This window comes from Oryctolagus cuniculus, chromosome 13 (genome assembly GCF_051225735.1).
Source record: "Oryctolagus cuniculus isolate XC-2025 breed Fujian yellow rabbit chromosome 13, ASM5122573v1, whole genome shotgun sequence".
Classification (NCBI taxonomy): Eukaryota; Metazoa; Chordata; class Mammalia; order Lagomorpha; family Leporidae; genus Oryctolagus; species Oryctolagus cuniculus.
In genome coordinates, this window is record NC_142879.1 from 75,955,338 (window position 1) to 75,973,813 (window position 18,476).

Genomic DNA, 18,476 nt, shown 5'->3' on the forward strand with positions numbered 1-18,476 from the left:
CCTTGTTCCCTTTTTAAAGGTTCTCAGCAGATATTTGCTTGCCATTAAAACTGTACGATTGCCTACATTTTAAATGTAAGATGATGCTGTGTATTTACAGAAATTTCCTTAATGCTTTCTTTTTTTATTAGGGAATTCCGAAATGACTTTCTCGAACTTCTCAGAAGACGCTTTGGTAAATATCTTCTGTATTGTGCATATAATAATTATATACTCTCCAGTTTTCTCTGGATCAGCGTTGTCCTATTTTGTTCCCAGGCACGAAGAGAGTCCACAACAACATTGTCTACAATGAGTATATCAGCCACCGAGAGCACATCCATATGAATGCCACTCAGTGGGAAACCCTGACTGATTTTACTAAGTGGCTGGGCAGAGAAGGTAAGAAGAGGAGATTATTTGAGGAGTTATTCTGTGGTACCATTGACAACAGAGAGAATTGTCATAATTTCTGTCGAAACTCAGGGAAAACAGGATGTGTAGGGCAGTTAAAAACCTGGAGGAGGGGCAAGTGCTTGGCGCAGTGGTTACATTACCTGTGATACCTGCTTCCCATATCACAGTGTTCAGGTTCGAGTCCTGGTTCCATCTGTCTCTCTGCCTTTCTCATTAATACAGTTAATAAATAATAATAATAAATAAAATCGGAGGAAGGAACAGACGTTTAGTCTAGCAGTTATGATGCCCAGGTTCCATGTTGCAGTGCTTGGGTTCAGTTCCTGGCTCTGATTCTTCAGCCTTCTAAAGCACAGACCGTGAGAGGCAGCCGTGATGTCTCAGGTACTTGTGTTCCTGCTTCCTGCATGGGAGACGCTACTGAGTTCCTGGCTCCTCACAGCCTTGGCTTTTGGGAGGCATTTCCAGAGTGAGTCAGTGGCTAGAAGCTGTCTCTCTCTCTCTATTTCTGAAATAATTTTTTTTTTTTTTAAATTCAGAAAAAGGTCGGCTCCATGGCTCATTAGGCTAATCCTTCGCCTGTGGTGCCAGCACCCCGGGTTCTAGTCCTGGTTGGGGTGCTGGGTACTAGTCCCGGTTGCTCCTCTTCCAGTCCAGCTCTCTGCTGTGGCCCGGGAGTGCAGTGGAGGATGGCCCAAGTGCTTGGGCCCTGCATCCGCATGGGAGACCAGGAAGAAGCACCTGGCTCCTGGCTTCGGATCGGCGCGGCGCACCAGCCGTAGCAGCCATTTGGGGGTGAACCAACAGAAGGAAGACCTTTCTCTCTGTCTCTCTCTCTCTCTAACTCTGCCTGTCAAAAAAAAAAATTTTTTTTTTTTTTCCAGAAAAAAATACTGGAGAGGTTGCAGATGACACATTTATACTTACATTTTGCTTTGAGTGCATACAAATTTGTGATGTCTCCCCCCCCCCCCCCCCCAAAGGCTTGTGCAAAGTGGATGAGACACCAAAAGGCTGGTATATTCAGTACATAGACCGAGATCCAGAAACTATCCGCCGACAACTGGAGCTAGAGAAAAAGAAGAAACAAGACCTTGATGATGAAGAAAAGACTGCCAAATTTATTGAAGAGCAAGTGAGAAGAGGTCTGGAAGGGAAGGAACAGGTGGGCCACAGTGTTGTCCCAGAGGCAGTGCAAGAGAGGCGAAAGCTGAGCTGAGCACTGAGTGGCGCGTTTGTAGTCAGCGTTCATTATTCAGGAGGGGCAAGAGCCTGGCTCTTCTCTTACATAAAGGCATATACTTTGGTGCTTCACTCCTGACTCTAGCTTCATGATCTTCACAATTATATAATCTTCCTAACCCTCACCCTTCTTATCTCTAGAGTAGAGGCAATATCCAGGGGGTACGTTCAACTGATTGTAGTTAATGTGGTGCTGGGGGTAAACATGGTGTGTGGGAACGTGGGGGCCCACATTTATTCTAGCCTCATGTTGGAAGGTAGATACCACCCCTGAGCGAAGACTGGAGGAATCCGCATGCCTGTGAACCGCAGGGGAGGACGTTGGAAAAGCTTTGATGTTAGAGTCACTAGTCAAGGCGTTTATTTCTGTATTGGTGCCTCCTGTGTGCCAGGACAAAGATACAAAACACACCTCCCTCATGGAGCTTGCATTCTAACAGTTATGTGTCAGCAGGAAAATTCAGCCTGGTGTGCTTGCACAACTGCCAGCCACTTAAGTATTTTAAAAACTTTTTATTGAGCTGTAACATACATTAAATAAAATGTCTGATGTGTTTAGTCTTCCATGTACAGTTCCATCAGCTTACACATCAGCATACACATTTGTGTAGAGAGGGAGAGAAGAGAGAGAGCCTGTGCACCCACAACCCAGAGAAAGATGGAGATCATTTCCAGTGTCCCAGATGTTCCTGTTCCCTTCTGCTCATTCCCAGTTCGTATTCCCACACCCACTGTTCTGATGCACCACAGTCAGTTATTGATTCGGTCAGTCTGCTCTTGAACTTGGCCTAAATGGAATCACAGTATGTTCTTTTTTGTGTAGGACTTCTTTAACTTAGACACAATGTTTTTGAAATTCATTCATGTTCTTTCCTGTCAGTATTTCACTATTTTTTTAATTGATGCATCTTCCCTGATTTTATGAATATTCTTCTGTTGAGGAACATTGGGCTTGTATTCAGCTTTTGCCTATTATGAAAACAGCTGCTGTGATCATCATTACGCATATCTTCTTTAAGATATTTAATATAAAGAGTAATGTAGGAAATAGCAGGAAATAAGATTTAAAGCATTAGTTGATTGCCAATGTATGAAAATCAGCTTTATACCATGTTAATTGTGAGTATGTCTATCATATTGTTACTCACATTAATATACACGTGTTCAAATAATCTTTAGGAATTTTCTTCATTGAATGAAAGCAGGAATGAAAATTAAGCTGCTGTTACTTTAAAATTTCAACTCGTGCTTAAGAAGGAAACCTTTATATTCTGTGTTTTCAGTGAAGTAATATAATTTCCTATTGAGGAAATTAAGAAGGATTGGCCGGTGCCACGGCTCACTAGGCTAATCCTCCGCCTGCGGCACCGGCACCCTGGGTTCTAGTCCCGGTTGGGGCGCTGGATTCTGTCCCAGTTGCTCCTCTTCCAGTCCTGCCCAGGAGAGCAGTGGAGGATGGCCCAAGTCCTTGGGCCCTGCACCTGCGTGGGAGACCAGGAAGAAGCACCTGGCTCCTGGCTTCAAACCGGCACAGTGCCGGCCATAGCAGCCATTTGGGGAGTGAACCAACAGAAGGAAGACTTTCTTCTCTGTCTCTCTCTCTCACTGTCTATAACTCTACCTGTCAAAAAAAAAAAAAAAAAAAAGAAAAAGAAAAATTAAGAAAGATAACTACTTGTTCAGAAGAAAATAGTTTACTTTTTGGAATAATATTGCTTGGTTATGTTTTAGCTTAGCGCTGGCAAAACCTTCATATTAGTTTGTGCTGTTTGGGTATAAACATAACTTTACTGTAAAAGACAGGGCAAACCTGAAAAGTGCATCCTTATTCCATGTTTAATCCATTATTTTAAAAGTAAAATTATGTTCTTTTGCCTTGCTGTGGGAAATCTTGTATGGGCGTTACCTAAGGAAACATCATTTTAGTTAGATCTTTTCTTTAATTTTTAATTTTTTAAATTTTTTTTTAATTTTTTGACAGGCAGAGTGGACAGTGAGAGAGAGAGAGAGAGAGAGAGAGAAAGGTCTTCCTTTGCCGTTGGCTCACCCTCCAATAGCCACTGCGGCCGGCGCACCGCGCTGATTCGAAGCCAGGAGCCAGGTGCTTCTCCTGGTCTCCCACGTGGGTGCAGGGCCCAAGCACTTGGGCCATCCTCCACTGTACTCCCGGGCCACAGCAGAGAGCTGGCCTGGAAGAGGAGCAACCAGGACAGAATCCGGCGCCCCAATTGGGACTAGAACCCGGTGTGCCGACGTGGCAAGGCAAAGGATTAGCCTAGTGAGCCGCGGCGCTGGCCTTTAGTTAGATCTTAAGAGCATCTTTTTAAATTAGTAGAAATAACAATTCATGTTTATGTAATACTACAATTAGTATATATTTTTAAGATTTATTTTATTTATTTGAGAGAGTTACAGAGAGCGGTAGAGACAGAGAGAGAGGTCTTCCATCTGCTGGTTCACTACTCAGATAGCCGCAACGACTGGACCTGTGCCAATCAGGAGCCAGGAGCTTCTTCCGGGTCTCCCACGTGGGTGGAGGGGACCAAGGACTTGGGCCATCTTCTACTGCTTTCCCAGGCCATAGCAGAGAGCTGGATCGGAAGAGGAGCAGCTGGGACTAGAACCAGTGCCCATATGGGATGCCAGTGCTTTAGGCCAGGGCTTTAACCTGCTGCGTCACAGCACCAGCCCCATACAATTAGTATTTTTTTAAGGCAGGCACTGTGCTAAGTGTTTTCTGTACATTATGCCACTTAACACTTTCATAATTCTAAATATGTACATTATCTCTGCTTTGGAGATGGAATAAATGAGGCTTATGGGAGATGACGAGACTAACATTGCAGAGGTAAATTTTATGTGCAGTTTTGTTTGAGTTTGGTCTAAAGCTACTAATAATGATTGTACTTTTAAAATAATTCTGTAGCTAAGATTCCTGAAGTTTATTGCTTTATGTTTTCATTTTTTCTTGTTTAAATTGTAACAGAAATAAAAATGTAAGTAAGCTGCAGTTTGGTATAGAATAATTACTTTTTTGCCCTTTAAAGTAATTTGAAGAATATTTGCAGGGCATATAATTTCTCAGTTATGATGTGTGGACATCACACCTCAGAGTGCATCTTAGATCACAGGTACCAAGCCCTAATATAGACCTATTGAATATTGGTAGTAAATATACTGCAAACTGAAACCTTCGAACCTCTCTTTTTCATTTTTTTGGTTTGTTTTTAGGAGGTCCCTATTTTCACGGAATTAAGCAGAGAAAATGATGAAGAGAAAGGTAATTTTATATTTTTCTTTCTTTAATATAATGCTTTTGTGTTGGCTGTGCTGAAAACCAGCAATCTATCTGAGTTGCGTTGTTGTCATTGGTACAATGAAAATAATACTAATGAATTGGGTGGTATGCCTGCAGCTCCAAGTAATAAAATTTCCTAAGTTTAACCTCAACAATAAAGAAATATCTTGCCATAATAAGAATCCCGGAGGTTCAGTGGTTCTGCATGCCATATAGACACAAGGTAGCTGCCAGCACTCCAGCCATCACATTTAGACCCAGTATTTTCAAGAGGATAGCAGAGAGCATTTTTTCTGGAGTCCTCTTAGGATCCAAGAAATAGTTCCTGAAAGACACTCCTCCCATCAGAGGATTTCCTTTTGGAGGTCATTGGCCAGAACTGCGTCTTAGTCTACCTTAAGTCACTGAGATAATGTTGATGGGCTTGAAGAGCTGAAGATGCTGTTGTATCTCCTGAACCACGTGGGCAAGAGGTGTGGGAGTGAAACAGAGCTGGAGTGTGACTGGTCGGGCAAGCTGGGGGCAGAGGAGCAAGGCGGCCGACCTTGTCCTCTTCAGCAGTTGACGCGTAAGGTTGTTTCTTAGCTCTCCAGGCTTCAGCCTAGGACACCTTGTAGCAGGGATGGGGAATGTCTGACCCCACCGTATAATGTCTGCAGAATCATTTGGTCTGACCCTGCCAAAGCAACCCAGGCGGGACTCGAAACTCAGTAGATCTATTGCCGGCTAATTTTGAAGTTGGTGATTTTTGTATGGCCTGTGAGTGATATTATAAATATCCAAATAGCCCTTGGCAGAGAAGCAGTTCTCCTCTCCTGTTTTATAGTAACCTGAGATTGATCTCTGGATTGGAGCATTTTTTAGCTCACTTATTATTTTTTTTAAGATATATTTATTTTAAAGACAGAGTTACAGAGAGAGGTAGATACAGAGAGAGAGAGGTCTTCCAACTGCTGGTGCACTCCCCAGATGGCCGCAACAGCCGGAGCTTTACTGATCCGAAGCCAAGAGCCAGGAGCTTCCTCCAGGTTTCCCACTTGGGTGCAGGGTTCCAAGCACTTGGGCCATCCTGTACTGCTTTCCCAGGCCATAGCAGAGAGCTGGATCAGAAGAGGAGCAGCCGGGTCTCAAACCGGCGCCCATATGGGATGCTGGCACCACAGCCCCAGCCCCAGCTCTCACTTATTAAAAATGTCCGTGACTTCCTATGTGAGTACCTCGTGGTATCTGAGCACAAGTTTGTTGGCATTTTCCTGAAGCACACATGGGCTAACACTCTCTCTCTTCCAGTCACATTCAATTTGAATAAAGGAGCATGCACTTCAGCAGGAGCAACGTCTTCCAAACCAAGGTGGGTTCCACGAGCTTACCTGAAACTTGAGAATTTCTGCAAAGGCTTGATTCCTGCATTCTGTTTTAAAGATTTATTTATTTATGTAATTGAAAGGCAGAGTTACAGAGAGAGAAAGGGAGAGAACGAACGAGTGATCCTCCATCCGCTGGTTCACTCCCCAAATGGCCACAATGGCCAGTGGTGGGCTGATCCGAAGCCTGGAGCCAGGAGCTTCTTCCTGGTCTCCCATGCAGGTGCAGGGGCCTAAGCACTTGGGCCATCCTCTGCTGCTTTCCCAGGCACATTCGTAGGGAGCTGGATTGGAAGTGGAGCAGCTGGGATTCTAACCAGTGTTCATATGAGATGCTGATGTCGAAGGCAGCAGTTTAACCCACTACACCACAGCACTGGCCTCTGTTCTTACATTTTCAAGTATTGTGAATCGTTTTTGTCTGGTTGCAATTTTCTTCTTTATTGGTTTGTTTTGTGGGTTGGTTGGGGTTTTGTTTGCTCTTTAGCAAGTGTTCGTATGTGACAGTGCTGAGATGGTTTTCTGTGCTGAGAAGCACATTTTTATCAAATACTTTCACACAGAGAACCTTTTGGTTCTCCATTAATCCTTCTCCATTTAATGCTATTTATTTTCTTATCATAACCTACTTAGCCCAGTCTCAATGTTAGGTATGGTGTACATTTTTCTGTTTTATTTTTTAAGATTATTTAAAAATATTTCTTTATTTTCATGTTTTTAAAAGATTTATTCATTTATTTAAGAGGTAAAGTTGCAGACAGAGGGAAGAGACAGAGAGAAAGGTCTTCCGTCCGTTGGTTCACTTCCCACATGGCCACAAGTGCAGGGGCCCAAGCACTTGGGCCATCCTCTGGTGCTTTTCCAGGAGCGTTAGCAGGGAGCTGGATCAGAAGAGGAGCATCCGAGAGCATCTGGTGTCCATGTGGGATGCTGGTGCCACAGGCAGAGGTTTAGCCTACTACACCGTAGTACCGGTCCCTATGTTTTTTATTTGGAAAGACAAGAGAGGAGCAGGTGTGGTGTAGCTGGTAAAGCTGCCACCTGCAGTGCCGCCATCCCATGTGGGCGCTGGTTCTAGTCCCGGCTGCTCCACTTCCGTGCCTGGGAAAGCAGCAGAAGATGCCCCAAGTGCTTGGGCCCCAGCACCCACATGGGATGAAGTTCCTGGCTCCAGGCTTTGGCCTGGTCCAACCCCAGCTGTTTTAGCCATTTGGGGAGTGAACCAGTGGATGGCAGATCTCTCTGTCTCTCCCCTTACTCTCTGTAGCCCTACCTTTCAAATAAATAAAAAATATCTTTAGAAAAAAGACTGGATAGACAGATACACAGAGACAGACAATGCCCACCCAGTGGTTTAGTCCCCAGATGCCCACAATAGCTGGAGATAGACGGGCTAAAGCCAGCAGCTGGAAACTCAGTCTGGCTCTCTAACATGGATGAGCCCTCACACGCTGCCTCCCAGGGTGCACACTAGCAGGAAATTAGAATCTGAAGCACAGCCTGTTCTCAGAGCCAGGTACTCTGACATGGTACGTGAGCATCGCCAACACACCTTTAACCATTACGCCCAAAGCCAGCCCCTGTAATGTGATTTTCTGATAATAGAAACTGTTGGCAATCTATCTCCTTACCACTCAGTGTGGTGTAAATGCACTACTAGTCATAATTGCCTTCCCTTTTAGATGACATAGTACAAAGCAGGATTGGCAAGCTGTTTCTGTAAAGGGCCATATGGTAAATATTTCACTTTTTTGACCATATGTTTTTGTCAGTTCCACTTTACTCTGCTTTCCTATTGAGAAAGCAGCTGTAGACAGTACTACGTGAATTCAGTTCATTGGTATTCTAATAAAATGTTATCTGGAAAAGCAGGTGGTGGGCTTTAGGTGGTAGATTTAGTCCCGAGGCTATAGTTTGCCAAAACCTGGTATAGCATGTGGTAAGGCAGTTCTGTCCTTTCACATTATCTTCTCTTGCAGCTGTAATAAATTCTTTCATCAAATTTTTATCTGCTATTTGCGATGGATAATGCATCCAGTTTTGTTATGGGGGTTAAAAAACATGAATAAGACAATATATTGAAGTACCAGTATCTACTAGGATTTGGTCCTATGCTGGGTGATGTTTTTTATGTTACGTTGTAGTTTACATGTGAAGCTCTGTGTTTTGCTTTGTTTGTAGGCTAGTGCTTATTTGTATGTCTGAATAAGCAGCTAGGAGAATTGATGAAAGCAGGTAGGCTGGGTTACCACTATATCTCAGGTTCAAAATGACTTAACCAGGGCATAGCAGGTTAAGCCCCGGCCTAGGATACCAGCCTCCCATATTAGAGTGCCTGGCTTTGAGTCCCAACTCTGCTTCTGATCCAGTTCCCTGCTAATGCACAACCTGGAGGCAACACACAGTGGCTCAGATTGTTGGGTCTCTGCCATCCATGTGGGAGACCCTGATGGAGTTCTGGCTTCTGGCTTCAGCCTGGCCCGGCTCTACCTGTGAACCAGCAGGTAGACAATCTTGCCATCTGTCTGGCTGTCTCTGTTGCTCTCCCTTTCAAATAAGTCAAAATCAATAATGGACATTTTTAAGAAAATGACTTGCCAGATGTCCTAACTTTGATGAAAATATTTCAAAATGAACACCTACATTAGAAATTGGTCAATTGGCTTCTGCATGTATTACATTTAGAAAGAATTCGCTAACGTTGGTGTGATAACCACCTGGAACACAAACTCAAAACTGTATCATAACACACATGCCTTCAAGTTTTAGACTCTTAGGCTTTTATCTCCATTATCTTTTTTTTTTTTAACTTTTATTTAATGAATATAAATTTCCAAAGTACGGCTTATGGATTACAATGGCTTCCCCCTATAACGTCCCTCCCACCCGCAACCCTCCCCTTTCCCATTCCCTCTCCCCTTCCATTCACATGAGGATTTATTTTCAATTCTCTTTATATACAGAAGATCAGTTTAGCATACATTAAGTAAAGATTTCAACAGTTTGCTCCCACACAGAAACATAAAGTGAAAAATAATAGATGATTTTTTAAATGATGATGAAATCAGATCAGACCTATTGTCATGTTTAATCCCAGTGAGAGTCAAGTTGGGAATTGATAATTTCTTCTTTTTTTTTTTTTAACAGAAGATCAGTTTAGTATACATTAAGTAAAGATTTCAACAGTTTGCACCCCCATAGAAACACAAAGTGAAATATACTGTTTGAGTACTCGTTATAGCATTAAGCCTCAATGTACAGCACATTAAGGACAGAGATCCTACATGAGGAGTAAGTGCACGTGACTCCTGTTGTTGACTTTACAAATTGACACTCCTGTCTATGGCATCAGTAATCTCCCTATGCTCCAGTCATGAGTTTCCAAGGCTATGGAAGCCCCTTGAGTTCTCCGACTCTTATCTTGTTTAGACAAGGTCATGGTCAAAGTGGAGGTTCTCTCCTCCCTTCAGAGAAAGGTACCTCCTTCTTTGAAGACCTGTTCTTTCCACTGGGATCTCACTCACAGAGATCTTTCATTTAGGTTTTTTTTTTTTTTTTTTTTTTTTTTTTTTGCCTGAGTGTCTTGGCTTTCCATGCCTGAAATACTCTCATGGGCTTTTCAGCCAGATCGGAATGCCTTTAGGGCTGATTCTGAGGCTGTTATTTCTAGTTGTAGATCAATGTTAAGAGTAGTTCCAGCGAATCCCAAATCTGTCATCCTTGTATTGTATTAGTTTTCTATAGATGCTATCATAAATTATCACAAGCTGGGTAGTTTAAAATAACTAAAATCTGTCTCTAGAGGCCTGGCTTCTGAAATCAGTGTGTTTGCAAAGTTGTGCTCCCTCCATCCAGAAGGTCTTGGGGAGAATCTATTCCTTGTCTCTTCTTAGCTTCTGCCTTCCTTGGCCTGTGGTTGTGTGCCTCCAGTCAATACCAACAACTTTGTGTTTGCTCTTCTGCGTGTGGATTTTTCCACATGTCAAATCTCCCTCTGCCATCCTCTTAAAAAATAGGGGTGATTGCACTGGGGGCCTGCCATAATAATCAAGGATAATATCATTTTACGGTCTTTCATATCACTTGAAAAGACCGTTTTTTCCGAATACAGTAATATTTGTCAGTTCCAGGGGTGAGGATGTGAGGATGTGGTAGCTTTGGGGCATCTGTTCACCTGCTGTACTCCTAGGCCAAGCCTTGACATTATCAGGAAAAATGTTAGTTTTATTTGATCAAAGTTCTGTGAATTTTGTCTCAATTACATATATCAATATGTACATAGTGTCACAGCTAGCACCTTTAAATGACTCAGCTAAATGTTTCTTTTCTGGAATTATGGAGTACTTTTTTAGACGTTGGGATTTGTTCTCCTGGTGTTTTATATCTTGTATATCTAAAACTTAGAATGAACTAAATGATGTAAGTATCAAAATGGACATTGGAGGCTATGTTGAGACCTAAAACAAGCCCAGCTTCTCCACGGCTTGAGAGGGACTATTTAATTCCCCTTCTGTTTTCTTTTGGATTTCTCCATCTCCTTTCATAGCTCTAAGATTCTCTTGGGTACTGAAAATAGAAATCTAGGGCTGTGCCAGAGACTTGTACCTTCCACGTCCAATCTGTTAATCTTCATATCTTGCCTTGATTTTAAACCCCTATTAACCCTGTCTCAGTCTCTCACCACTCTGATAGAACCTTGATATGCCAAGCAGAAAGATCTAAACTTACATTCTCACCATGTCATTCTCCAAGTAAAGTCTCCCCATGTCCAGTATCTATAAGCTGATTTTTTATTTTTTTTACATACTGTTACATGACCCTTGCGATCTGGGGTATCTCCTGCCCTTTACACCCTAGCTGTATGAAGTTCTTTTTAGTCCCTGATTCTGCTGAAGGGTCTTAATCTTTCTTGCCTTTGCATTTACTGTTCCTGCTTTCTAGAATGCCTTCCAGTGTGTTCTTCCACTATAACATGAAATGCTACTGGGCTGTTCTGATCGTCTTGTCTTCATTGCTTGTTGCATTCTATGCATTTGATAATGCTAAATACATTTCTTCATAGACAGTTTTCCATTAGGTTTATTTGTGTGTGTGGCCATGTTAACCATTTCTAAATGTACAGTGCAGTTGGATTAAGTACATCCACACTTTTATGTAACCACCATCCATCTCCAGGACTTTCATTAGCTCAGACTGAAATTCTGTACCCTTTCAGACTTTTTTTGAACATATGTTTTTGTCACAAGCACTAAATTCTGCTTTCATAGTGAGAAAGCAGCTGTAAACAATGCTACCATTCTACTTTTTGTTTCTATGAGTTTGACTGTTCTCTAGGCACCTCATACAAGTGGAATCCTGATATGCTTGCTTGTGCCTGGCTACTTTCATTTAGCATGATGTCTTCAAAGTTATTCCATGTTTGTAGCATGTACCAAAATTTCATTCTATGTAAGGCTGAAAAATACCCTACTGTATGGACATACCACATTATGTTCACCCATTTATCCGTTGGTGGACATTTGGGGTCAATACTTTTTGACTATTGTGAATGTTACTACTTACACCCTGGTATGCAGATTGGTTCCAAAACCTTACTTTTAGTTCTTGTGTATATATACTCATGAGTAAAATTACTGGACAGTATGGTTTTCCTGTGTTTCATTGTTTGAGCAACTATAATACCATTTTCCTATATTGGCTGCAAGATTTTACATTCCTTCCAGTAATGTTGAGTGATTCCAGTTTCTCCACAGCTTGGCCAACACTTGGTATTTTCTGTGTTTTTAATCATAGCACTCTTTCTAATGTGAAGTGGCATTTCGTTGTGATTTTGACTTGCATTTGCCTAATGATCAGTGAGAGTTGAGCATCTTTTCATGACGCTTACCGGCCACTCGTGTATCTTCCTTGGAGGGATGTGTGTTCAAGTCTTTTGCCCTTGTTTTAATTGTTAATTGACCATGTTTTCCAAGTTTGGGACAGCTGTAAATAATGTGCCCTGGTTACTATAATATTTAATTTCTGATTGAATTGTGGGATAAAGACCCAGTAAGTGAAGCTTTCCAAAAGGCAAAGCCTTAATTTATATGCACAGAAACCATCTTCTTTAAAGACAGAGTGGGGGGCTCCCCAAGTGCAATCCTCTGTGTAGAAAAACTGGAGACTTTAGTTGACTGCAAACCGAACATGAGTCCTGAGAGTAACCTGGCACTAATGAATCCAACACCACCATAAATGCATTTTTTTGAAAGTCCAAATAAAGGGAAATAATTCTATTGTGTTTGCTACTGGTTGTATTTTTTTTCTTGGTTGTCTCCAAGGTAATTTTATGTAAATATTTATCCTTTGTTTCATCCTCTGTGAATGACACATTAAATGACTAGACAGATAAGAGTGACTGAGTTAGCAAATATTAATAGAGTATCTATTTTATGTACATTATAAGTTACTTTTACAGGGGAAAAAATACTGCCCCTCACCTTACTGTAAGAGACGAGTCACATATGCAGATATGATTATACTTCAAGTGGAATGTCACGCACGGCACAAGATGCTATGGAAGTTCAATTCTCATGAAGAATGGATCTTAAAGAATTTCAACAGAGGGCTGGTGTCATGGCGCAGTGGGTTAAGCTGCTGCCTGCGACACTGGCATCTCATATGAGTGGCCAGATCGAGTTCCAGCTGTTCCATTTCCAATCCAGCTCCCTGCTAATGTGCCTGGGAAAGTAGTGGTAGATGGCTCAAGTATTTGGACCCCTGCACCCATGTGGGAGACCTGGATGTGTTTCCAGGCTCCTGGCTTTGGCCTGGCCCAGAACTGGCCATTGCAGCTATTTGGAGAGTGAACCATTGAGTAGAATATCTCTCTCTATCTGTCTGCCTGTTTCTCTCTCTCTCTCTGAGTAGAATATATCTCTCTGCCTGTCTCTCTCTAACTCTGTCCAACAAATAAATAAAAAAATTTTTTTAAGATTTATTTATTTATTGAAAAGGCAGAGTTACAGAGAGGCAGACGCAGAGAGAGAGAGAGAGAGATCTTCCATTTGCTGGCTCATTTCCCAAATGGCTGCAACTGCTGGAGTTGGGCCAATCTGAAGCCAGGAGCTTTTTCCAGGACCCCCACACAGTTGCAGAGGCCCAAGGACTTGGGCCATCTTCTACTCCAGGCCATAGCAGAGAGCTGGATCAGAAGAGGAGTAGCTGGGATTTGAACCAGTGCCCCATATGGGATATTGGCACTGCAGGTGGAGGCTTTACCTGCTGTGCCACAGTGCCAGCCCCATAAATGCAAATCTTAAAAAAAAGAATTTCAACAAGTGGAGATAAAAAGGGAGACTGTTTTATTTATAAAATGAGTCATATGCAAATTCTCAGTCTTGAAACACACAGTAGCCGTCCATAGGGAAATGGTCACAATGGCCGGTGTGTATCATTGGTCAGGGGTAATGATAAGTGGGTACCTTGGGCCTGTGATTCATAGTGTAGATTGACACTGAAGCATTTGTCATTTATTCTGTAAGTGGCATGTTTAGATCTTTGCTTTTAAAAACAGAACTGATAGTTATGTGCTAGATTGCTAATCATTTTAAAACATTTCATTTAATCCATGCAGTCTAGCTAGAAGTTGGGTCATACTATTTTCCCCATTTATAGTTGAAGACCTGAGACTTAGATCAGTGAGCCAGTCCAGGTCCTGAAAGAAATAGTCTCAAACCCTGACCTGCCCAACACCGCACCCTGTGCTACCATCCTTCGGCTGTATGAATTGTAGTAGCACAATTGAAACGATAAGGAGAAAGTGCGAGGAATTAGACAGGACAGGCTATATGTTCTCTTACTGCTGGTAGTCCGGTAGGACATGCACCCAGGCCCTTCATCATCCTGATTAACTGCTATGAATTACGTAACGAGTTTGTCCTGTATAGTTAACTTTGCACTTTGTGAAACATCTGACTGTGTATAGTTGTTATTAACGAGCATGGTTCTGTTGATCAGCTCCTTGGGGCCGAGTGCACTGCAGACACTAGGGAGTGCAGCAGCAGTGAAACGAAAAGAATCTTCCCAGAGCTCAGCTCAGGCCAAAGAAAAGAAGAAAAAGAAATCTGCGCTTGATGAAATCATGGAGGTATGGTTTAGGGGCTGTTTATGGATGCCTTAGCAACTGGAAGAGTGTAGTTCAAACCCAAAAAGCTCAATCAGATTTTTTTTTATTAAAGATTTACTTATTTATTGGAAAGAGTTACACAGAGAGAGGCGAGGCAGAGAGAGAGGGAGGGAGAGAGAGGGAGAGGTCTTTTATCTGCTGGTTCACTCCCCAATTGGCCACACAGCCGGGGCTGTGCCGATCCAAAGCCAGGAGCCAGGAGCTTCTTCCAGGTCTCCCACACGGGTGCAGGGGCCCAAGGACTGGGGCCATCTTCTACTGCTTTCCCAGGCCATAGCAGAGAGCTGGATCGGAAGTGAAGTAGCTGAGACTCGAACCAGCGCCCAAATGGGATGACAGCACTGCAGGTGGTGACTTTACCCTCTGTGTCACAGTGTGGGCCCCAATTAATACAGATGAATACAAAGTCAGAAAAACTTTCACATGAGGCTGGGGAAAGGGAACCTAAGTGCAGTTCCATCCTAACAGAGTTGGCAACCCTGGAGCAAACAGGCTTATTTTCTTGCTTCAAGTGCTGTTTTTGAAACTCTCCATATGTTATGGTTAGTAGAATTCAATTAGAAGGTAATTGAAATCAAGATCCTCCATGTATCCTAGAATAATCTGTAGAAGGGTTGGTTTTCAGATTTATTTATTTATTTGAAAGGTACAGTAAGAGAGAGAGAGACAGATCTTCTTTCTGCCCCCAATGGAATCCAGGAACCCAGAATTCCATCTGGGTCTCCCACATGAGGGGTTAGAGTTCAAGTGCTTGGGCCATGTTCTGCTGCTTTTCCAGGCACCTTGGCAAGGAGCTGGATTGGAACTGGAGCAACCAGACTTGAACCAGTGCCCCGATATGGGATGCCAGTGTGGCAAACAGCAGCTTAACTCACAGAACCACAGCACTGGCCACTAGAAGGTCCTTTTTTTTTTTTTTTTTTTTTTAAGAGTTAAGAGGGAGGTAGAGACACAGAGAAAGAAGTCTTCCATATGCTGATTGACTCCCCAAATGGCTGCAATGGCTGGAGCTGAGCCAGTCCAAAGCCAGGAGCTGAGCCAGTCCAAAGCCAGGAGCCAGGAGCTTGTTTTGGGTCTCCCCCGTGGGTGCAGGGGCCCAAGCTCTTGGGCCATCCTCTGCTGCTTTCCCAGGTGAATTAGCAGGGAGCTTGATTGTAAGTGAAGCAGCTGGGACTCAAACCGGCATCCATATGGGATACTGGCACTGCAGGCCAGGACTTTAACCCACTATACCATAGCACTGGCTCATAGAAGGTTCTCAGTGTACTCCTAAATATTCCGTTCTCTCTTCTAACTCATGGACTTACTTTATCAAAGAATTTGTAGATAAGTAGAAGAAAAGAGGAAAAACAGAGAAAGGGCATATGAACACAAGAAATTTTTTTTTCTTTTAATATAATTATTTCTCGTCTCTCCGTGTTTTTTCTTTGTTGTGAAGGAGTGGGAGATTACCATGCATGGTTCTGTGTTACTCATCTCACGCTATGCATGGCAGTTTAGAAAGTTTCTAGTGTTTACAAGATGAATACATTATGAATTGGTGGTAATTCATTATTCAACAGTATTGAGCCACTGTTACATTCTGAGTATTTGGGTAAAGTTATGGATCTGTATACTAGGGACAAAAACACTGTCCATGTTTGTCATGGCTCTTTCATGCTAATGAGAGAGCCATTCAGGAAGCAGGTGATCCATGAATAAACATGCACAGTTCCCAACTTACGATGGTTCAAATTAAAATTTTCCAATTTTGTGATTGTGCAAAAGTGTGCTTATATAAGCACCTCTTTTTCACTTTCAGTACAGTGTTCAATAAATTACATGAGATATTCAGTACTTTATTATAAAATAAGTTTTGTGTTAGATGATTTTGCCCACCTGTAGGCTAATGTTAGTGATCTGAGCATGTTTGGAGTAGGTTAGGCCAACTTATGATGTTTAGTATGTTAGGTGTATTAAATAAATTTTTTGACTTACAATATTTTCAACTCATGATGGGTTTATCAGGATATGACCCTGTGATAAGTTGGGGAGCATCTGTATTGAATAAATGCTGAGTGCTAAGGAGATATGAGGATTGCATTATGAAAAGTATCTCAAGAAATATCTCAGCTAGTTTAAGCACAGAAGGAAAGGCCCTTGTACTAGAGCATAGGAAGCATAAGATGATAGCACTTGGGGCCGGCACTGTGGTGCAGTGGGTTAAAGCCTTGGCCTGAAGCACAGGTACCCTACATGGGCACCAGTTCATGTCCCGGCTGCTCCACTTCCGATCCAGCTCTCTGCTATGGCCTGGGAAAGCAATAGAAGATGGCCCAAGTCCTTGGGCCCCTGCAACCACATGGGAGACCCGGAAGAAGCTCCTGCGATGCAGCTCTGGCCATTGCCGCCATCTGGGGAGTGAACCAACAGATGGAAGACCTCTCTCTCTGTCTCTACCTCTCTCTGTAACTCTGTCTTTCAAATAAATAAAATAAATCTTTTTTTTAAAAAAAAGATGATAGCACTTGAGGACAGAGCAGTAGAGGAAGTTTATTGCAGAAATCTTACATGCTATGATGGGGAATGTTTGAACTTAATTCAAAATAAAATGGGAAGCCCTATCTCCCTACTTTCACCACAATGCATACTACATCTAGAATATTCTTTGTTGAAATTGGAAGTTGAAAAATATTAAATGAAGTGTAGAACCAACCAAAGAATTACATTGTTGAATCTTAATGAAAGTTAGTACTTAGGGTTAAGAAAGAAAAGACATATATAGCCATACTGTCCAAACAACATTTTTTCTTTAGTCACACTCTCATTTATAGTTCTCTTAGGGTGTTTTTCTTCCCTTTCCTTCAGGAAGTTTACTATAATTGTCAAACAGGGAAGCTCCTTTTTGCTATCAGATTATACGTAACCATGATGTGCTAAATTGGTCTACGTGCTGTAGACCAATGTGTTTTTACGTGTGTTTTTACTATGTGAAAACTTCATGCGTTTACCAGCTTCTAACAGTTATATGGGAGAAAGCAGAACGAGAGTGAGGTAGTGCTAACCGTGCAGTGGTGACTAGAGAGGGATTTTGTTTGGATCACTTGACATTATTATATATATTTTAAAATAAAAAACTAATTACAAGCAATGTTTATTTGTATTTATCAGAGTTTGCAAATTTTATGGTTGTTCTGTAAAGTGTGTCTTTCGTGTGTTCTGTAGATTGAGGAGGAAAAGAAAAGAACTGCCCGAACAGACTACTGGCTACAGCCTGTAAGTATCCAGGTGGAGCTTCTTAAGTTCTAGATCTCCTGTAAGTGATGATTTACATAGCGTTTGAATCTTTCCAAATTTCTAAACTTATGTAAATTTCAAAATCTGTAAAATTATATATAGATAGAGTTATAATTCAGAATGCCATTTCTTTCTGTTGGATCTTTAATTGTTGATTGCAGCTGGCTTACAGGACTACTGCGTGTTTAGAAGCCTGTAATATTCCTTGAGTTCAGTGAGGAGTTTATTTATGAACCTCTTGATTTTGAGCCTGGAATTTTTTTCATGTTTTGCTTTAACATAAAAGACTGTGTTTTTCAGAAATGAACTTAAAAGGTAAAATTGTAAATGCTGAGGTATTGCTTTTTTAATTTACAGCCTGTTGAATTTAGAATAATACCTATTTAGGCATTTTGTAGGCAAGAACAGATTTTAATTTTACAGTCTCAGGCTTCATATTTTATTGCTTTTTTATTATTCCTTATTAAACATTTTAACATTTACCATGGCTTTTATTTTATTTTATTTTATTTTTTATTTTACAGGCAGAGTTAGACAGTGAGAGAGAGAGACAGAGAGAAAGGTCTTCCTTCCGTTGGTTCACCCCCCAAATGGCTGCTATGGCCGGCACTGCGCCGGTTTGAAGCCAGGAGCCAGGTGCTTCCTCCTGGTCTCCCATGCAGGTGCAGGGCCCATCCTCCAGTGCCTTCCTGGGCCACAGCAGAGAGCTGGATTGGAAGAGGAGCAAGCCTTA

The 18,476-nt window shown here is 42.0% G+C and overlaps 1 protein-coding gene across 8 annotated transcripts in view; it reads left to right on the forward strand.

The window, feature by feature from the left end:
• KIN (Kin17 DNA and RNA binding protein) overlaps positions 1-18,476 on the forward strand; it is a 39,613-nt gene that overhangs the window by 13,036 nt on the left and 8,101 nt on the right. For all 8 annotated transcript variants that reach the window (XM_002717311.6, XM_070055766.2, XM_017347660.4 and 5 more), the window contains 7 exons: positions 132-175; positions 259-381; positions 1,380-1,561; positions 4,870-4,918; positions 6,227-6,287; positions 14,299-14,428; positions 17,672-17,722. In XM_002717311.6, coding sequence (XP_002717357.1) covers positions 132-175; positions 259-381; positions 1,380-1,561; positions 4,870-4,918; positions 6,227-6,287; positions 14,299-14,428; positions 17,672-17,722 — 640 coding nt within the window. The remainder of the gene's footprint in view (positions 1-131; positions 176-258; positions 382-1,379; positions 1,562-4,869; positions 4,919-6,226; positions 6,288-14,298; positions 14,429-17,671; positions 17,723-18,476) is intronic.